The 22,217-nt window shown below is 36.2% G+C and overlaps 4 protein-coding genes across 6 annotated transcripts in view; 2 read left to right on the top strand and 2 right to left on the bottom strand.

Annotated features, from left to right (window-relative positions):
- The first annotated feature begins 2,852 nt into the window (after positions 1-2,852).
- On the top strand, positions 2,853-5,001 carry LOC105698474 (peroxisomal membrane protein 11B). Of its 2 annotated transcripts, XM_012422764.2 has the most exons (4): positions 2,853-3,264; positions 3,481-3,596; positions 3,712-3,782; positions 3,856-4,012. In XM_012422764.2, exons 1-4 carry the CDS (start codon positions 3,209-3,211, stop codon positions 3,877-3,879), a joined length of 267 nt encoding a protein of 88 aa, XP_012278187.1. In that variant the 5' UTR covers positions 2,853-3,208; the 3' UTR covers positions 3,880-4,012. The 2 variants fall into 2 exon arrangements, with proteins under 2 accessions (XP_012278187.1, XP_012278185.1); XM_012422762.2 differs by having other exon boundaries at positions 2,860-3,264; positions 3,712-5,001.
- A 223-nt stretch (positions 5,002-5,224) lies between these two features.
- On the bottom strand, positions 5,225-7,211 carry LOC105698473 (REM2- and Rab-like small GTPase 1). The gene is made up of 4 exons (XM_012422761.2): positions 6,392-7,211; positions 6,063-6,328; positions 5,841-5,977; positions 5,225-5,700 (listed from the first exon to the last, which is right to left on the bottom strand). Exons 1-4 carry the CDS (start codon positions 6,489-6,491, stop codon positions 5,493-5,495), a joined length of 711 nt encoding a protein of 236 aa, XP_012278184.1. The 5' UTR covers positions 6,492-7,211; the 3' UTR covers positions 5,225-5,492.
- A 1,725-nt stretch (positions 7,212-8,936) lies between these two features.
- LOC105698449 (endoplasmic reticulum-Golgi intermediate compartment protein 2) lies at positions 8,937-13,992 on the top strand. The gene is made up of 5 exons (XM_012422723.1): positions 8,937-9,039; positions 11,886-12,258; positions 12,376-12,626; positions 12,781-13,041; positions 13,109-13,992. Exons 1-5 carry the CDS (start codon positions 8,937-8,939, stop codon positions 13,294-13,296), a joined length of 1,176 nt encoding a protein of 391 aa, XP_012278146.1. The 3' UTR covers positions 13,297-13,992.
- Positions 13,993-14,269: 277 nt separating this feature from the next.
- LOC105698448 (lachesin) overlaps positions 14,270-22,217 on the bottom strand; it is a 73,227-nt gene continuing 65,279 nt past the window's right edge. The window contains exons 2-10 of one of the 2 annotated variants that reach the window (XM_012422720.1): positions 19,222-19,425; positions 18,669-19,003; positions 17,940-18,090; positions 17,545-17,820; positions 17,256-17,413; positions 16,735-16,924; positions 16,505-16,531; positions 16,286-16,411; positions 14,270-16,197 (exon numbers count right to left, since the gene is read on the bottom strand). In XM_012422720.1, coding sequence (XP_012278143.1) covers positions 16,311-16,411; positions 16,505-16,531; positions 16,735-16,924; positions 17,256-17,413; positions 17,545-17,820; positions 17,940-18,090; positions 18,669-19,003; positions 19,222-19,425 — 1,442 coding nt within the window. In that variant the 3' untranslated portion in view covers positions 14,270-16,197; positions 16,286-16,310. The remainder of the gene's footprint in view (positions 16,198-16,285; positions 16,412-16,504; positions 16,532-16,734; positions 16,925-17,255; positions 17,414-17,544; positions 17,821-17,939; positions 18,091-18,668; positions 19,004-19,221; positions 19,426-22,217) is intronic. The other variant, XM_012422721.1, reaches the window with a different exon arrangement.

Raw genomic sequence — 22,217 nt, 5'->3', positions numbered from 1 at the left:
ACTAGACGTTCTGCTACCTGAGCCAAAACTTTTTTAATTACGATATTTACATGTGTCACAAATAAATGCTTATAAACATAGTTTATAGATAAAATATACACTGAATATTTTATTTTATTTTATTTGGATAATATGAATGTATTGCAATTGTATGCCTTTAAATCCATGCCAGCGCTTTATTCAAGTAGTGGTCCTTAACAAGTTGGTCGCCCATATTTCGGCTACCATTTACGTTTACACACAGCGTCACCCATATCTGGGTGACCAACGTGTTAAGCGAATGCAGCGCCGCCTAACAAAGAAAGATCTGTATCCGATTTTGAGAAAATTTGTATACATTAGGTTTGTTCGCGTTGTCTGCACTTTCTACATTCGAGGGTAATGAATGTATTACCCTTTTCTTGAAAGATGCAGAAGTATAGATGCACTTTCGTTGGCGTCAAGAACGCCAGAAAGATAAAGAAAGTACAAGATGGCCGTTTTAACGGGACAGTATGCGATTTTGGAGTTATTGCAACCGGATGATGATGAAAATGAAGATGTAACGCTTCCTCCATTACATCTGCTAGCAAATGATGATGATAGTGATAATATATGATGCAGTAATACATAATAATTGTAAATAAATAAATTACAAATCAATACATGATTTGTAATTAATAGTGATTGTACAATTTTTTAAAGAATACGTTCAAAATTAAAACACCAAGTCGTTCTATACACGAAGAAAATGTATTAATCATTATTTCTATTTATATTACGTTGGATCTTGGGAAAAACTTTGTATTTTTTATCTTTTCAATTTTGAAATTTGCCACCGAATTCGCGATCTACACTTTAGGTTTGTTCGTTTTGCGAGTGCATCTACACCGAGTATACACTTTCTCTACACTTTCTTTCGATCCCGAGCGAGTGCAAGAAGTGTATCCGGCGAATTTGGCGGCAAATTTCAAAATTGAAAAGACCAACAAACAGAAAAATACAAAATTTATGCTAACGTCTCAACGTAATAAAAACAGAAGTAATTATTAATCCATCTTCTTCAAGTATAGAACGATTTAGCATTTTAGTTTTGTTCATAATGTTTGAAACAATTTACAATAATTATGTATTACTACGAAACCGCGGTTGGAATGAACTAAACTATAATTTTTCACTGTTGTAGTTAAATTGTTTTTCATTTTACTGCAATAATATTCTGACCCTTATTGATACTCAATACCTGAAATTCGTGAAAGGAATTTTCATCTTCTACAATTACAAGGTAATGGAACGAATTGTAGCATTTGAAGAAAACGAAGACGGCTCAAGAAGGAAAGCTGGAAGAAGTATTACATTTTCGTATTCATCGTCCGATACGGATAATCTCAAAATTGCGTACCTCTCTACTAAATCAGTCATCTTGGACTTTCGTGAGGTTTCTGGCGTTCGGGACATCGATGAAAGTGTATCTGCCCTTCTGCACTTTTCAAGAAAAGTGTAGTACACTCGTTACATTCGAGTGTAGAAAGTGCAGTCAACACGAACAAACCTTTTTGTAACATCTTACACTCGCTCAGGATGAAGGGCGTTTATTACGTATTTTTTGACGAGCGCGCTCACTTCTCGCACTTTCATCTCACGTGAGTTTATTCGCGAATTACGTATTGGCTATATGAAAGAACGAGATCACTAGCACTTCCGGTCAAGTAATATTGCAAATAAAGGTATATATAGAGTTCGAAAATTCTCGGTAACATTAAATTGGAGAAGGTAACTGTGAAACATACCGTAAGTTACCGGGAACATTGAGAATTTAAGAGAACGTTAATTTTGTTATTTATACTTTAGGTTTCTTCGTTTAAATAACTTTTTTTTTCAATCAACTTCAAAGTTCAAGCTAAAAAGTAATAATTACTATTAGAAAATTTTGATTCTAGGGTCGTATTTACCTTCAGCTAAAAATATTCACGTATGTACAACTTCACGGAAAATTCCATGCGATTTGTTTCAAACGAACTGGTATTTCATTCTGCGACGAAGCGAATGGGAGGTTTTTATTGGCTACGGAGAACGTACAACGGAAATTCCCCTCTACGATGTTTCTCTATAGCTAATCGAAACCTCTCGTACGCTCTGTTGAACAATTTAAATTCTCATAATTTCTCGATAAAAAAGGCTTTGGAGAAGTTACCGATAAGTTACCGGGAATTTCTCTTCGTTTCTGACGTAACTTACTGGATTTAGAACTCTAGGTATATACCTTGTAAATCGAACATTGTGAGAAGTGTGGGTTATAGACAGGAAAGGCGGGAAGATGGAAAGCCGTTAAAAGTAAAGAAGAGGACTCGAGTCTATTCATATTTTTTAAATATGTATTGCATTCATATTTACATGTACTATAATTAGAAGTTCAACAATATAATTTTCTTCCCATGTCATGTAAGCATGAATAATTTAACAGTTTTCAATGTTTAATAATGTAGTATAACCTCGCAATAACAAAAACTAACCTGTACATACTAGTAAATTCTCTTTTTTCTCATGAAAATGGGTCTGACGCATAACGTAATTCCTTTCTTTTTCTAATAAGGTTATTATTTCCAGAGATGACTCATCTCTGTTATTACATCCCCGAATACGATTGTTGCCAAAAATCAAAACACGTAGGTTTTCCATTTTGAATTTTAGTGCCACAATCCATGGAAGATGGCGTTCACGGCGCTTATTTTTCTATATTTTCTTATACGCTTCGCTATTTCGCTTAAAAATTTGTGTCGAGCCAGTTCACATGAATGGTCTCGCATTTTCAGCACAAAAAACGTTCCGTAATACCGTCAGCTACTCATTTTTCACATTTTCGTTAAATTTGCTTTACGTAATAGAACCCAAGGGTAGAAAGTGTAGAGAAAGTGTACACTCGATATAGATGCCCTCACGAAACGAACAGAGACGTATGCGTCACTTCCGTCAAAACGAACTCCAAAGTGTACACTTTTTGTAAAAGCGTAGAAAGTGTAGGCAGAATGAACAAACCTAGTGTAGAAAGTGCAGGCAAATCGAACAAACCTAATGATTGTCACATAATTTTGCTATAATTTTTTTGTTCTACTGTATGTATATATGCCTATATTGAAAACAATTGCGTGTAAAGTTGAACGCCCAAGTTGAACAAATAGGGTTAAATTGCACAAATTTACATTTTTAATTACGACGATCCATTATAAACATGGATATCATAATAAAGTTAAATGATCAAACAGTAGGAAGAGATAAAATGATAAGGTTAGTCAACAATTAACGATATCTCAAAAGTCAAATTTAATTACTTTTTTAAAACTCGGATCCAAACAATATTTGAATATCTGTCATAGATGTTTTGATAAATTATTTAACTATTACATACTTTATTGTTCTCTTCTCCCTATGCTTAATTTATTGTGTTGCATTTAAAGAAACCACAACATGTGGTACCAAGTTATTATTTTATTAATATTTCAGATTACTACAGTATGGCGTTAGAGCATGTTGGTATTATGCTCAGAGTAGAGAAAGTACATGTCATTCCATTGATATCCTTAAAAGTCTGGAATACACATTCAGTTCCTTTCGTAAATGTACTGAATCGTTCCATGAAAGTATAATATGGATTGCTTTTCATGAATAACACTCGTCAAAGAAAAAAGTATTATTTGCATATGAAACAATTTTAATAGATTTCATTATTTACAGTGTTACGTCTTGGAAGATTTCTCGATGCTCTATATTCGGCTATAAATCTTATGAAATATCCAGATCTATATGTAAGAGTTACTTCAACGTTATCAAAAATTGCCAATGCTTTATTTCTCTTAGCCGATCATATTATCTGGGTAGGTCGAGCAGGGATTGTTCGAGTAAACATGGATAAGTGGAATTCTATTGCAAATAAGTATTGGCTCATGTCACTTTTATTCAACCTTACAAGGGACGTATATGAAATAACTAATATTTTAAATGTAAAGAATTTTGCAGCTTGCTCAAAGATGACTTGTTATAGGTACACATATCAAGAATATTATCAAACAATTGCTTGGTGGAGGGATCACAAAGATATTATATTAGATACGATAAAGAATGGCTGTGACGTGTGTATCCCTCTAACTGCTTTAGGTTATACACGTATAAGTCCTGGTATGGTGGGAATACTTGGTTTGATTTCATCGCTTGTAGGTCTTTACACAATTGTGCACCCACTCGCTAAACTGACTCCTTAAAAATAATTCAGTTTACTTGAAATTTTAAAACCAAATAATAAATGTTATTTTAGTAAAGGGGTGCAAAGGAATATCTTGCCTAAGATATACATATGCTACATGATTAAAAAATGAAAAAAAAAGTTCATTTGAAATTTTATAACCAATTAAGAAATGTTATTTTAGTAAAAGGGTACAAAGGAATATCTTATCTAAGATGTTATACATATTCTGAGTGATTAAAAATCGAATAACCTCCTAAAAAATATTTTAATAAAATATTCAGAAAATTGTGAGTATATCTCGTGTTTCTTTGAAAGCATTAATCAACAACATATTTGTGTTTAAATAAAGTTTTGTTTTTGCAAATTATTTTGGGACAAATATTTAATACAAATGAATTTTATTCATTTCTGCAGGGTCCGTGCATATTGTTTTTGCAAATTATTTTGGGACAAATATTTAATACAAATGAATTTTATTCATTTCTGCAGGGTCCGTGCATATGAATTTATACAATACAATTTGTCAGAAATGTTAAAAATCATTATTTTATATTTTATCTTGATTCTGCATTTAAATATTTTTTTTGTACTGAGTAATAAACCAAAAACAATTTCATACTATCTAAATAACTCAATGTAATAGTCTTATAATGAATTTAAATAATAGAAAACTATAGATAACTATACTACGCAGTTGTAAATGTATGATAACATTTAGAATGGATGGTATTATTTTGTAATTATGTGCTGATAAATAAACATGATATTCTTATAAATAATAATCGTTATTACATAGTTAGAAGAAAAATTTACTCCATTTTACATACGAAATAATTTAGTTAAGTGAGATTCCTAATCCCATGGATTTGTAATTCCAGATTTAAATAAAAATAATGTAACAATGTTTCATTTTTATTTTTAGTGGTTAAATGAGTTCTTTTATGATGACTAAATAAATAAGATTAACTGTGGTATACCATACAAAGTTGATCTGAACAGGTCATATCCATTACGTCAATTTATGGTACAACTTATATAATTATGAAGAATATGCCATGTTAAATTAATTATACTGAATCTTATACTAAACAGAATTTCTAAACATTATGCACTTCTCATTTACTATTTGATATACAAAATTATTTACATTAAATTAGCACTAAAATACATGAGTATTGAAATATAATTGACACGTGAGCCGTGAAACTGTACTTTAGACGATAGATGAAATAGACTTTCATTAAGTTCCATGCCGTAACTATTTTTACTCGTTTTAAACTTGTATAATTTGATTTGAAATGAAGTCTTGATCTCTATTCCACAATGTTTCACAGATCCAGTTTAACTGGTGCGAACAATCAAATATTTCAGGTCTTGTTAATGTCTTATTTGTATCAATTCTAATTACTTTCAATTTCCATTTCTGTTCAAACTCTTTCACTTGAGCATCTGTCACTTCTAAAGTTGACCAAGGCCTGTATCTATAAAACAGGATAAAATACAAATATCTTAACAAACATATATGTGTAGAAAGTTGACATATAATGGATAAAAATTGAAATGTTTAATTAATAATAAGCTCTTATTATAAATCACTTGAAAGAATAAGTAAAATATTTACTTTGTTCCAATAACTATGTTTGCTGGTTTATCTTTAACAGTTGTCATCGAATTAATAAGATAAGGCACATCGTTAAAACTTGACAAGTCGTCAAATGAAAATACAATGCAGACGGCATCAACTTTATCTTTACAAACCTGAAATAATGTACAGATATTTCAGAGCCATGACAATCAAGATGATTAAATTCAGAAACATTATATTTATATAATCTACACTTACAGGTAAAATATGATTGTATTTTTTAATGCTATTCTCAGAAGTGTCCCAGAAATGCAGTTTAAACAAGATTATTTTATCTCTGATCTTTATTGGCCAAAATATAGTCGTCTTTTTAATTCCATTAGTTTCAACATATTTAGTAGATCCAATATTACCAGACAGTCTTGAAACTACTGAAGTTTTTCCAACTCCACCTTTACCGATCATAAATATTTTATACGTCACTTCATCGATCACGGATGGAAGAGGTGGCCTCTCCAATACACCTAAAGTATTTAAATACGATTTAAAGATCATTTGTAAGCAACATATAAATTTGAGTATATTACCATAAAATTTCCTTTTATTGATCCCCCGGACATAAAAATGATGAAGTATTGATTCCCCATCAGCAGAATTTAACCAGTTTAAGTTGACAGCATTACTCATGACTGTTTACATAAATACTTCTCTGGGACCATCAAATGTCATTAAATTTACAGTTATTTAACTTGAAGCACTAGCGGATACGTCATAACAAGAGGATTATAAGAAACGTTCTTGAAAGTCTTAGAAGTTCATAATTTAAATATTCACGAATAGTCAAGGAATGTAGATGTGGCTAGAAATTAATTCTTTAACGATAAGATGACTACTTTTATTACAGTTTCAACCCCATTATAGGGTGACGCCACATGTCTAGTATTTTCAAATTCTCGAGAATTTCTGTTCGAGTATTATAACGGAAAATATTACGGTAATTTAAAAATCCCTAGGGAATTTAAGAACACTGTGAATGTATATTTAAATTAACTTTTTCAATATAATATATTACTTTTTATAGAATTAGTAATATTTTTAACAACTGTAATGAACCTGTTCCTTAAAATTAAATACCATTTAAAAGGATGCTGAAGTCGATTGGTATCAGGGGCTCTATTACGTAAAGCAAATTGAGCGAAAATGTGAAAAATGAGTAGCTGACGGTATTACGGAACGTTTTTGGTGCTCAAAATGCGAGACCATTCATGTGAACTGGCTCGACACAAATTTTTAAGCGAAATAGTGAAGCGTATAAGCTCATCTCTGCGTATAAGAAAATATAGAAAAATAAGCGCGGTGAACGCCATCTTCCATGGATTGTAGCACTAAAATTCAAAATGGAAACCTCCTAGGTGTTTTGATTTTTGGCAACAATCGTATTCGGGGATGTAATAATAACCTTATTAGAAAAAGAAAGGAATTACGTGATGCCTCAGACCCATTTTCGTGAGAAGGAAGAGAATTTACTAGTATGTACAGGTTAGTTTTTGTTATTGTGAGGTTATATTACATTATTAAACATTGAAAACTGTTAAATAATTCATGCTTACATGACATGGGAAGAAAATTATATTGTTGAACCTCTAATTATAGTACATGTAAATATGAATGTAATACATATTTAAAAAATATGAATAGATTCGAGTCCTCTTCTTTACCTTTAACACTATTTCTACCACGATTTTGTGTATACCTACTTTGACCAAAAGGTTTCGACCAAAAGGTTTTGATGAGCTGGAGGAAAATGATACCGCTAAATAAATTTAACAATTATTATACGAAAACTCAAAACATTAATTGAGAAAAAATGATTAAACTTTGAAAATAATTTCAAGTTAAAATTTTAAAAGGTGTCTTTTGACACCTTTGGTAGAAATAGTGTTAACGGCTTTCCATCATCCCATCTTTCCTGCCTATAACTCGTACCTCAACAATGTTCAATTTACAAGGTATATACCTTTATTTGCAATATGACTAGACCGGAAGCGCTAGTGATCTCGTTCTTTTATGTAGCGAATACATAATTCGGCGAATAAACCCACGTGAGATGGAAGTGCGAGAAGTGAGCGCACTCGTCAAAAATACGTAATAAACGCCCAGAGATGGATTGGGAGATTGCTCACGGGCGGGGTCGTGAGGAATTTGAAATGCCCAAGGGGCAGACTGGATTTCCTAAAGGTGTAGAACGTAAATATATAAGAGACATGAAATCATGATTCCGCTTCTATGTCTGAAAGTGGATGCATTGCAAATTTTCCTATGGCATTTCACTGTATAAATATTAATAAACTATTTTTCTTTTTAAGCTAAGATAATATTCTAACTTCATTTCAGTGGATGGAAAAATTGAATCGCAAAGAAACTTGTTAACATTTAATAAAACATGTTTTAATATATTCTTTACGAAATTCTGTGAATAATCATTTAAGAAAAACTACGTTAAGTGGGTCAGGGACACTTCACAATAATATATAAATAATTATCATTAATTGTTTTTGTTTATAAACATTTTTTTTTCTTTAGGAAATCCATTCTAACCCTTGGACGATATAAATTCTGCGCTGCTCCCGCCGCTAGTACGCTGCGCGGCCGGAGAGGGCAGTGTGGACAGGAGGAAACCATCGACGGAGTCCAGTGTATGTACAAGGTTAAGCGCAGTTCTGATTGGCTTTCCATTTTCAAAGTGTTGATACCTCGCAGCTGTGCGACACCCATGTTCAACGAGAACGAAGCCTAAAACTCGGTTCCACGCTTGAGTTAATTGGAGTTAAACTTGTTTACAGCGGGTTTAAACCGCATCTAAATCAGATAAACTTCAGTTATCTGGAGTTGTAGAATTGGACATAATTCCTTACATGTCATGTATAAGGTGCCACAAGTTCGGTCTTCTTACGACAGTTTCGAATTGTTTACGTGTCACATTTTCAATGCAATGTGCCAATTGTCTAAAATACTGTGAAATTGAGTTAAAGTATGGGGAGTATTGTACATAAACTAAGTGTGAAGGAGCCGAATATTTTCTAGGTTATACGTACTGTTTACATTTTATTCATATTACTTTATTGAAGTAATATGTTGCGAAGAAGAAATGTAAACTTAAAAACAGTTAAGAAGCTTGATGCTTTTCCTAAAGTTCCTGAAACATGCGTCGAACAATCCGCTGTTGGAGGAACATGTAGGTTTACTTTTTTAATAAATTTTATGTGTGAAAAATGGTATATCGGCAAACATAATTGGCAAAACATGACATATATTACAGAACGAGTGTCATATTCATCAGTTTACTAAGATTGTTGATAAAAATTTTATTGTACTGTTACGTCAAAATTGTAACAAATTATTGATCCGCAGTCAGATCAGCTTACCTGCTGCGTGGATCAACAACCTCCTTTTTGGCCACGAATTTAATCATAGAGCCAGGGACTGGGGTGCACAGAGGGTCAGGGGTGGAAATAATCAAGGCTAGGGGTTCAGCAATAACAATTTTATTAATAGGCAATGGTTTAAATTTATTCTACAAATACAACTAAATATTTGCTGAATTGTATGGGGTCGATTTCGATAAACTCAATCAAGACAATGCGTGAACATGGAAATCGCAAGAACAAATACACAATAAAAATTCAAATGCCAGAATTCAAAATCGTAGACCTACCTTAATAAAATCGAAGACTGGCATCCTCCATGTCTCATTACAGGGGTGCAATAATAAAGTTCAGACCACAATTTAGAACCAGGATTCAAGAATAAGTTTAGCAATAAAACGATATCAACTCGAGAATAAATTTTAAAAGTACAATTTCATTCCAAATTCCAAGAGTAAAATATAAAGATATATTCTATATCAAATTTCAAGATTAATATTTAAGAATAAAATTTTAAATTTTAATATACAAAAATAAGACTCAGGGACTGAATTTAAAGACGCAAAAGTTAAGAACAAGGTTTAATATTGAATTTCAAGAGTAAAGGTCGCGAATTAATTCTTAATATCAAATGTCAAAGTAAAATCGAGAATAAATATCGAATTTCAAAGTAAAAGACGGGAATAAATATCAAATTTCAAAGGTAAAGGGCGAGAATAAATATCAAATTTCAAAGGGTACGACTTCGATGCAAAACAATTATCGGCAAATAGGAATGGAATTTAGAAAAATTCTTCCGGAATCCAGGTCCAAATAGAAGGATTAAACGATCGGGGAGTAGATGATTGAAACAAATTGTAATAAGACATTTCAAGTAACAATTTCGGGATTACTTATAATTAACATAGGCACACTTACAATAATGACATTCAATACACAGCTAATACGGGCAGGTCAATACCAAATACATGCTTAATAACCAATTACATTCCGCTATCAAAATTTTATATTAATTCTTAGAGACACAATACAATATTACAAATGAAGGATTTCGCGAGACTCGATTAATCCGGACAAAACAATTTAACAACGTGAAATCCGTAATCGAATATCATAAAATTTCAGTTCATTCCATAAAACATTTAGAGCAACTCTCAAAATTTAATATCAGGGTGATATTTCGACAATTCAAGTAGCACTGATAACATGAAAACTTATTCACGGTATACCGCTCAACATGCACGGATTCAGAATTTAAAAGGTAGAGGAATTTCTTTTTATTTGGGATGACTAAGGAATAATTCAAATGAAAGGTTATGAAATAACCGACACAATCAAATTTGAAATTAAACGACTGACAACGCAACAGGTTTCATATATGACACGATAATTTTACACATAAATAACACCAAATTTTCATAGATGACACAATATAATGGGTGAACGAGTGAAGTTTATCGCACGGATTCGTATAAATTTGATAATTCAAACGACACACGGACTTGACTGAATCTACTTTGGCAATCAATTAGAATTCAATGTCAGGTTGGGAATCCTCGAAATAAAGAAGGGTTCATCCGCGAACCACCCAATTCCGATTAATTGGAATTTAAATTTAAATTACACTAACGGTAATTAAGTTCCCCCTGATCAGTCAAAGCAGAAATTACTCGTTCGGGAGAATAGAACTTTATCTAAAACACAGCCATCACTGACAACCGAAGTGATATCCGAATAATTCGCGCACTTCAACCACCGTTCGACAACCTCACGAACAATAATACCAAATTTCCGATCGTTAATCACTTTCGAATAGGGGCTGTCCACATTAAATTAACTTTCGTGCAAGGTATCTCGACCGACTAAAATTTCGACACTCTTTCGGACTCCGCATGTAACTAGTCTCAATCCGAATCTCGATCAGGGCTGACGGCACTTCCCGGTAAACACAATTACGAATTCGACGCTCGACAATTCGATCCCGAAAAAATACCAGACCCGATAAGCTAATATAAAAAAAAAAGGGGGTACGTGATCGCGATAATAGCACAGGGTTGGATTGGAAATATAATGAAACGCCAAACTTAGGTGTCGGTGTGTCGGGAAATTTGAATAAGTCGGTGCCTGGGCCTCTGGCTTCCTTCCTTCCTTGTTCGAAATTCTTTGGCCACTTTTGGAGAGCTTGTGGTTTTTCAGGAGGTCATTGCCGCTCAAAATTCTAAAACAGAGTGCGCTCCCGGCCGAGCTCCAGATTTTTCGCGGTCTCCTAGACAAGGAGTAGGGGCAAGAGGCCCTCCTAGGTGGGGCCCACCTTTTGCAGCGTCTTCAAATTCCTGGAGCTCGGTAGCGCCTCCAGAACCCTGAACCTGGTGCTGACGCGGGGTTTCGTGCCCGGAGACCTTCCGACGTCGCGTAGACTTCGGCCCTCGCGAGCCCGTGCGCACTTCTGGAATGCCAGCTCTGCACCTTACTTGCGTTCTAGTGCAGGGCTCGCTTTCCCTGAGCCCGATTCTATTTGACTTTAAAATCTAAATTTTTACTAGAATGCAGCGGGACGTAACAGTACATTGAAATCAGTAAACTTGAGAAATATTGTATTATGCAAATTACATTGACATCAAAGAATTAACTCTAATTCCGATAATTTTTCTTTCAGTTTCAGTTTTAAGTTTTTTCATAATCATATATTTAATTTTCTCTGAACTGTCTTACTTTCTGGACAGTAGACTTCAATTTAAATTTGAACCTGATGTCGACATTGATTCGAAATTGAAAATAAATATCGATATAACAGTTGCTATGAGATGTAATAGCATTGGTGCCGATGTGTTGGATACAACAAATCAACATGTAATGGGCTTAGATCAGTTGCAAGAAGAAGATACATGGTGGGAATTAACTTCTGATCAGCGAGCTCACTTTGAGGCACTTAAGCATATGAATTCATATTTAAGAGAAGAGTATCACGCAATTCACGAGCTGTTGTGGAAATCAAATCAAATAACTCTACTTAGTGAAATGCCAAAACGGTAAGTTTGAATTAGTAAGTTACTGAATTATACTTAATCTAATGGAAATTTGCTGTTATAATAAATTAGTTGTTGTTTTTACAAAATGAACTGATTCTTTTTATTACATAATTTCAGAACCTACGAGCCTCTTCATGCACCCGATGCATGTCATATTTATGGTAGTGTAGAACTAAATAAAGTAGCTGGAAATTTTCACATAACAGCTGGCAAGTCCATCTCACTTCCAAGAGGGCATATACACATTTCAGCATATATGACTGATCGGGATTATAATTTCACTCATAGAATACATAGGTTCTCTTTTGGAGAACCTAGTCCCGGTATAGTACATCCTCTTGAAGGAGATGAAAAAATAACCCATGATAGTAAGTATATTTGGGTACTTTATCTTATAATATTTCCATGTGGATAGTTATGTTATACATGCCATGTGCAATTCTTTTATAACATTATTTAATATGTTAATCACAATGAAGCATGCGCTTGATATCCGATGTTTAAATTTTTGTTTATTTATAGATATGATGTTATATCAGTATTTTGTAGAAGTTGTACCTACGGATATTCATACACTTCTACGCTCTTCTAAAACCTATCAGTATAATGTAAAGGATCATTATAGACCCATTGATCACCTTAAAGGTTCACATGGTATCCCTGGAATTTTTTTCAAGTATGATACAAGTGCTCTTAAAGTTAAAGTAATTTATGAACGTGATTCATTATCTCAGTTCCTAGTCAAACTGTGTGCTACAATTGGAGGGGTTTATGTTACTAGTGGTAAGTATTTTGTTTTGAGATATGTATTTAACACCATTATATTCTTTTATAAATATTTTCTTTGCAGGCCTACTAAATAATTTGGTACAATTTCTGTGGCAGGTTATTAACTACCACTTTCTAAAAAACAAAGATAGCAAAAATGATGAAAACTTTGTAACAACTGCCTCATCTGAGCAGAAAGTTACACCCCCCTTAAATTTACTTGATATTACTATACCATCAAATATAGATATCATGGTAAAACCACAATAAAGTCGTAAATTGTAAGTTAACATGATATTGTAATAATGAGTGTCACTGACTTGCTGATTAACATAACGAGAAAAATATTTTAAATATATTTATTAATATATTTCCTTAGGATGTCCGTTAATTATTTAAGAAATCCTAAAATCGATTTATTTCAGGTACGTTATTCCTAATGTACAATACTACATGATACAGAATCAGTTTTTATGACATTTTGCATTTATCAGCATTGGTTAAACAGACGAATGTCTGTTTTAATTTTAAAAATATTTCATTGTACTTCCACATGTACGTGTATATTTTATTTAAATGTTTTAATAGGTCTCTTCAAACGCAGATATTGATTATTTCTGTCAAGACTAATATTTTTAAAGATCTTCAAAAAACTTTAACGTAAAAAGATGATAATTGCCTATATCAAATGTATAATGTAACGTTAAGGCATAACTTGTTGGTACAAGCAAATGCGACGATATTTCGTCGATCTTAAACTACCCTTTTGAAGAGTGACCAGCGTTAAATGATCTGTGATTGTGAATAACTTCCAATGCATATAACTATCTATAAGGAATAAAATGTAATGTTATATAAATTTCCACAATTGCATAAGCTGCACTTATGTACATTTTCTTATAACTTACATTAAATATAATAGAAATACTTGCAACATTCTCAGCAGTATTTTTATTTTAAATAGTTTATTTCTACTAAAATAATTGATTATTATGATTTATTTTAGCGATCGTATGGATTCCAACGGAAATTAAAGATTAACATAAATAATAAGTTAAATAAAACACATTAAAGTAAATAAAATATATTTGTTAACCAATCTCTAAAATAGATTTTTCACAGTTGCTTAAAATATTGAATTGGAGAACTTTATACTTCTCTGGTATATTTTTTCACTTAAATCAGTTGTGTATTATAAAGCTATTTTGATAAATACGAGGGATGAAGAATTATCAACCTTAGATTTTTTACGTAACAGCTGCATTTATTTTTTAATGACCAATTGGTCCTTTCTCTGTACGGCATTTGTACATTAAGTTCAGCAGGTCGTGAAACCGTTTTGTAGACATTTATACTTAATAAGTGCGTTGCGCTTAACAGAGAAGACATTTGATTTACGATTAGAACACTAGCTTTTCTTGATTGTCAATTCCTAATTTCAGTATCTGTTTCTTCTGTTACACTTTAAAGACTACTTCAGATTCGGCTATTTTCTGTCACTGTTTTTTGCTCCAAAAGGACGCGTTACAATACTTTTGCTTAACGTACATCTTATCCATTTACTGAACTACGCGCAAAACGTATTCGCTTAAAGAGACGAATGCAATGTATGTATGTGCCATTTACAAATAAATGGAACTCTATATATAATAAAGTACATTGTGTTACAATCAAAATAGCAAATCAGGCACTTAATCGTCGAAATCATATATCATAGACAGTTGTGTACAATGCCTGTCCGATTTACATTAACTTACGTCGACATAACGAAGTTGAAGTTAGTAACCTATTTGCAGAAGTGTTACATCCATTCGCACATAATAATAACAGCCATTCGTATCTGCACATTGTATTACACATTTTAGGTAACCGTTCGAAACCCATACACTTGAATGCAAACGTATAAGTACGTCACTTTGCGTTTTACAGTATTTAATAAATCAAACGGGACTTTACTCAATCGTTTATTGGTCTTTGACGTCAAGAGGTGTTATTTGATAGATACATTTTATGCAATTTGCACAGTGGCAACGACCTAAGTTACCCTAGATATTTTTGTAATTTCTACTGCTGAGTGAATCGATTTCTGTATATTTCATTGCACGTAAGAACGTTTGATCCTGATACGTTTGCATCCAACGATTAACTCGACCAATCCAGTATTTAACATTAAAGTTCTGTAAAGGTATTCTCTATACGGGATTTTACATGAGTCCTTAAAAGTGCATGTTAAGTATGTTTTCGGGTGCCTCTAAAATTAGGCTTCATTTTCTATCTACGTCCGCACACATGGCACGATCAAGCGATGCCACTGAACACCGATTAGATTCTCTTAAGCATACAAAAATAAATATAATAGTGATCGTGTATCTCTCGACTTATACATGTACAGTGAATACTATGTTATATAGGTATTGTATAAATATATTTTAACGTATAGGTTTCCTTACGTCGTTTCAAATTAAAATGCTCTGTCCTGTATCGCAAATTAATGGCACACCTAGGAGAGTCGCGAATCGCGTACCGCACTGCCGATTGCGTTACTAATTGTAATTATTATACAGCACCTTGTAAAATTATGTCTGAAATTAAGGATTAGCGCGCAGAATCATAATCCAGATGAACTGACATAACGTACAATCTCTATGATTTGTAATAACTACATGAGAAATTACGTAGGACACGCATATGTAATTTCCCCTCAATGATGTGCTTTGTTTATTTTCATTTGTACATCCGATGCTGTAAGGACACTAAAGAGATAAATCGACGAATACTAAGCTTACGTTAAAATAAATGTCACCGCACCGTATAGCACTTCGAACGTTAAAATTTCCGCAAGATAAACTACATTCCATATCCTAATTTTTCGTGCAATATTCTTTTTCGGCTAGAATATGATCACTCGATCGGAACCAACGTGAACAATAATACCAATTTTCCGTGCTAATCGAGTTCCGTAGTTACGAAATCACGAAGATCAATGCTGTCGCTGAAACATGTTGCACGCAACTTCGTCATTTACTACTACGGTTTAAATGCCAATTTGTGGCAATAAGGCTTCCTTTTAAGCAAAGAGAGACCACAATAAGAGCGTCTCCCCTAGGCATCGTACAAATTAGATCCACCACAACATCCAATGGTGTATTTGCTTTGGCTGCAGCAATTTACCTAAAAAGATAAAAATTCCACAATTTATTTCGAAATAACGGCGAGGTCATGAAAGCATTACCAATAACAATCTAATACATTTACTTACCTATTAACTTCATGTATCGAGTAAATTAAATATGTGTGTAGGCGTAAAACGACGCGACTAGAAGTAATGCTGTAAAATCCATGATAGGCCGTGTCGTCGTTGCTGAGCCTGTTATTGAGTTCCCTGCTGCACATATTACAAGAAATTGCTTTAATAACATATCTGAATAGCAAGTGAAATTAAACTGCCCATAGATATATGGGAGAAATAGAAACCTACCAATTCTTACATCCTCTGCCTTGTACTCTGTAACAAGGAGAATACAAAAATGTTACAAAACTTATCCTTACAATGATTAATTCGCTTTGAATAGTATAACAAATAAAAATGAATAGGTATGAACGAAAATTCGAAACATGACTGATGTAAATATGTAGAGTTTTAGTTTGCTGCGTGCGCTTCTGTTCCAAAGATTAGATAAATTCAATTAAAATCTGCTCCTTTCTTACCTCCTGTGAAGGTGTAAGGAACGGGACGCGGTGACCATCCGAAGGTGTTTCGTGCCATTAAGATCGCTTCGTAGGATCCAGGCCGAAGCCCTTCGATGGGATGTTCCACTGTAAATTCACTGCCTTTTCCATCCGTGACTGGTGGTGTCAGAACAAGCCAATCCGTTTCGCCTTTACGACGGTATTCCAACTGTTGAACATAAACCGTATTACATTTAGTACACGCTCTTGCGAGAATAATAATTCCCAATACTTCTGCATGATTATTAGGAAATGTTCCATCTTGTTCTATCTTCTGATATTGATAATTTGTCGTGCGCTTTTAACGATGACATGCGATCATGACTGCTAACTCGTTAGTTGTAATAGAAAGAACACAAAAGTATGGAAAGTTTAAAAAATGTAAGGTATATTCTTTCTCATGTTCGGCACGGCATCGCCTTCAATGGCTGTTAGCAATATAATCATTGTTTCGTTCAAAAAACCTTAAGAACCCTACTGACGTGTCAATGTACACGTACCCTGTATTCGGTGATCGGTGAATAACTTTCAAGCCGCCATTTAAGTATCATTCCCGAATCATCCTTCGACATCTCACCGCCGAGCAACATGGCTTGTGTAGGTACACCTGTAAAAAAAGATTCGTTGTCATCCGTCGCGTCTGCTGCAGCCTGCGTATCTTTTCGAAATTAAATTTGTTAATATTTTCTGGAATTCGCATAATCCGTGAAACGCGAAGAAACGTTTTGTCCACGGACGTCTCGATTGTTAATACTCGCACGGAGGCATAAAATGGTGAAAGTTCTTTACCGGTCAAAGAAATATTCTTGCGGGCTTCTCCCAATCCATTTTTCGCGTAGCACGTGTATTCTCCAAGGTCGTGCGTGCTGGTGTGCATTATGGTGAGCGTGTGTTTGGACTTGCTATCCTTCATGATAATCTTTCCTTTCTTTGGCAAGACGTCATTTCGATTCTTCTGCCACATGACTTTGGCAGCCGGGTGGGCATGCACAATGCACGTTAAATCCGAGCGGATTCCAGTCCCGGTGTGGACGGATTCTCGCTCGACCTCGACCTCGGGAGCATCTGCAAAAAGCGATCTTGAATCGACGCATAACTTAGGTTCAACGATCTTGTAACGCCGACGTGAAATGGATTTTCTGTGTCGGGAACGCAGGAGCAGATAAATGCCTCGGCGATCTTACAATTAACGATCAATTCAATGGCAGCATGTGGGGGATTCGGAGTGCCGTTGTCGGCGAGGCATTGATAGAAGCCGGAATGATGTCTGGTCGCTTTGTATATCGTGATGGAATCGCCCTGCACCGACTCTTCTCCCGTAGGCAGTCTCTTGCCCTGAAAAGCAGAAACGTTATTGCATGCAGGTAACGACTCGAGTACACGTTTTGTCACCCCGAAGGAAACGAGTTTCGAAGCAAGTCCTTGGCAAAACATCGCAGCTAGGTGACCATTTAACACATTCGCGACCGCTGACGTCAATTCACGTCTTTTCAAGTTCTATTCCTGGTTGCCGCTGACGTGAATTCACGTCATTTTAAATTCTATTCCTGATTGCCGCTGGCGTTAATCACGTCCATAACGATACACGATACAAGTTTGCGGCAACCAGTTTCAGAATTTCATTATTTTCGCCGGTACTCAGTATTTGAAACGGAAAACATTTGCCGCTCGCGAATGTGCTAAGTGAATAGCGGAATGAAGGTGAATCTACTAAAGTACCCGTTTAATTGGGCGGTAACGGTCTAACGTTGAAATTAAAATGTTTACTGCACGATTTTCAGAAGGAAACCAGAACAAGCCGTCGTCGAAAAGTTTATTACTCGCAATTACGGAGGAAAGTTGCAGCTTTTGCCTATTCTTAAGGTACTCCTTCCAATGGGTATGGTCCATAAGCCGATAAGCGCGGCAATTACCTTGCGAGACCACCGGATCTCGTATGGCGGCTGCAATCTCGTTTTACAGCCTAACTTGATGCTCTCTCCTTGCATGATTTCAACACGTTTGCCCGGTGTAACTTGAATAAGAGGCTCGACCTCATCTGGCTCGACACGCAGCCTGTGCATGACTCTCACGATAGGGTCCGTCACGACTTCGCATATATAATTGTCGGAAGTGTCGTTCAGTTGGGCATCGATGATCAGCAAACTGTGGTCCGGTTGCCTAATGATCCTTTGCGTTCGATTGGTTGTCGGGGTCGTGTCGTAGTACAGGTACTCGTCGTCCTTCTTCCACGTGACCACGGCGTCCTCTGAACAAGGAGAAATTTCCATTTATTTCCAGATTACTTACCCACGTGAGCTTGACATTCGGAATAAAAATGATCCCACGAATAATTTCCTACTTCCTACTTCCTACTTCTTACGGCCTACTTCGAGTAGTATTTAATGCCACGGTAATTGCGAATGTTGTTATTTCTAACTTCTTAGTCATCACTCATCGTATCTAGAAATTGTAATCGACACTAACCAGTTAAGTTTATCACTTCGCAGGGTAGGGTGACGTTGGCTCCAACCCTAACCCGAAGAGATACAGGTTTCGATGCGATTTGTGGAGGATCCCCCGTAGCAGGCGTATTCTCCACCTCGTCGTTGGCCGGCGAATAATCCGTGTATTCCGGATCGTCGTCGGAGTACAAATCTCCATCGGTTTCCTTGTTCGGCCTGGCCCATCCTGAAGCAAACGGGATCAACGTCCGCGTTAAGGACAAAAGTGTGTATCTACGCTTATATCTACGGTAAATTAAATATACGACTAACCGATACTGTAAACAAACGTCTCGACCGAGTCGTTATGACTGCGCCAAAGAAAAGGCGATTCGATCGTTTTCACGTTCCCTGTATATAATTAAGCGATTCGACCGGCACCCCTGTTTATCCGTGCCTTATCGGTGCGCGATCGATCTCGTTGCCGTCGATCGTTTACGTTTATAATCGCGCAGGAGCGTAGGTGCATCGCTCTCGAGCCCGAGTCCAGCCATCGGAGTGCATCGCACCGCGTGATGCAACGGCCGACAGTCGACGGGGTTGAAAGGGTCGGAATTAGATTTCCAGAGCGCGGCCGCGCCTGATTTTCAGGAGGTCGTAGCCATTTCGTTCTAATAATACCGCACCCCTTGCTACCCTCGGGCAATTGCTACTTCCTGCTCCTAGATCTCGGGCGAGGCGCGGGTCAAGCTTAGACAAAACGAGCGGGGAAAAAAGTGGGGCATAAAACCGAAGCGGAGTGCACCCCTGCGTGCCGGCACTCCGTTACTCGGCATCGCGCCGTCATATTCGTGTAAAGCGATATATCGTGCATCGGGGCACGGTGCCACGCCCTGTTGGGGAGGAAGAAAACAAAAAGGAAAGAAAAAAAAAAGAATTAGGTCGAACGATGCCTCCAGCAGGTGTCTCCTGCTGATAGCATGGCCGAGGCTAACGCGTCCCGAAATTGTGCACTGTCGGCACCGTGTCGCGAGAGATGGAATCACCCCCGGGAATAAACGAGGTGCCAACCGGCCGGCCAATTTCCTCGATGAATCCTGGAAAATACGGATCCGAAGTGTCCTCCCTGCGCGTGGGTGGTTTCAATTAATTCCCTCCTCCCTATAAAAATTCAAGGAGTCGGTGAAGTTCACGGGATCGCGCCCTGCGGGGTTTAAAAATTTGTAAACATGACGATCTTGTTAAAATTGTTAACCCTCGAACCAGTCTTTGTATCCGATAAACCTGGTTTCAAGATCCATACGTTTGGCTGCATCCCTGGATCGTTTTGCATGGTCGGTAAATGTGGATTTTGTCCGCGTTCCTATATTTGCCGAAAGTCTCGGTTATAATGGCGGAGATGTAGGTTCACCGAGTGAAAGGAAAATGTCTAGGATTTTCTTTCCCTGGGGGAGATGCACGAATCTAGGGCACCGGTTAGTCACCACGTGTCTACACCCCTGCATTCCAACTAGCAACCCTAACTAGATCTCTCGATGGACTCCCCTAGCAACGACCTAGCTTTCGCGGCTACATACGTAGGCGACGCCATGGCGTCCCATCGCGTCATTCGCCTCTTGCGCGTGTATCCTTGCTCGCTCGTGTTTTTCGTTGCAGGGGTATATATACATATATACACGCGCGGAGGGCCTCGAGAAGAAAGAGCGCTAAAGCGAGTATAGACGTCGTGGAGGGTCCGTCATTTAAGACGTATCGCCGCTTCTTCCTATTACCGATATCGAGCGATCCCTTTCCTCCGACGCGAATTGATGCGATCCGAGGGAAGTTCCGGCCCATGTACTACGAATAATTACCACTCTTCCTCAGCAAATGGCACTAGAAATTAAATTACCGGGTAATTATGAGAGAAGAGCCAAAAAGCGAGAAAGGGACTCAGATATTTAAGATGCGCATTCAACGGGAGGGCGCAACGTAAAGGAAAATTACATTACACGGGAGAAAGGGATGAAATCAACGAAAATGAAAATAAAAGACGTGGGGGAAGTGAACATTCGAAAAGGGAAGCAGAACAAAGGCAAACGCGATCGGAGGACACAAGGAACTCTGTTTTAAGGATTACTCGAAAGAGGACCTTATCTTTGCCTAAACCCTAGATAAGACCGAATAAGCGCCATCTTTACGATAATTGGACAAAAAGGACATTTGATCCTGGACCGCCGACTCGAGCGGTTCTTCGCGCATCTCGGTTTTAAAGCGCATACGTATCGTTATTGTCTCATAATGAGTTGTCATTTAATCTGCGAGATCTCTTGTAAACCTTTCGCTTTTCGCTTTAGGTGAAGGGAAACACGTCGAGGAACTTGATCGACGCCGATAAAGAAGATTTTTCTAAATGCCTACGTTGCCGACGTTCGTTTTTATATTGACCGCTGTGTCGAATTATATTGGATATTGTACCAAATGGCATACCCCACCTGTCGTTTTCGTACAATAAATATCAAGAAATCGAAGTGAAACTCCAGAAATCCTCTGGATTCATGCTTTCTGGGGCCCTAACTGACTGCAGAGGGACACCCTGCGCCATCTGTGATTTCCAGTTTAATTCTATTTTCCTTTTGAGTCCTCGTATTCTCATCGTTTTAGCATAGAAGCGCATACAACACTTTTTTGCCTTTATCCCGTTGAAATGCAAGTTTATCGATTACCAGAGTGTTCTAAATTGTCGTAAAATATGTCCTGACCCTTTTGTTTCTCATATCAGAGCCTTCGATAATTGTATATTGATCGAAATATGAGAGCTCGACGCCATTTTGGTTCTGGTCTGGGCTGAGTTAAAATATTTTTTCCAAAAATCCAAATTTTCAATATGTCAGGACAATTCTTATATGATCAGGAGAGATGTGTCAAAGTTTCGGATAGTTTGGTTTAATACCCGTAAAAAAAAGTGTTGTATTCGAATCGACTGATTTGAAGGGAGTTTCACTTCACCTTAAGACTTTCCCCTAGTAGGTACTATCTCTGATATTACACGTTCGCGAA

Source organism: Orussus abietinus, unplaced genomic scaffold, assembly GCF_000612105.2.
Source record: "Orussus abietinus isolate OABI.00-Male unplaced genomic scaffold, Oabi_2.0 scaffold62, whole genome shotgun sequence".
Classification (NCBI taxonomy): Eukaryota; Metazoa; Arthropoda; class Insecta; order Hymenoptera; family Orussidae; genus Orussus; species Orussus abietinus.
This window is presented reverse-complemented; position numbering and strand designations above follow the sequence as displayed.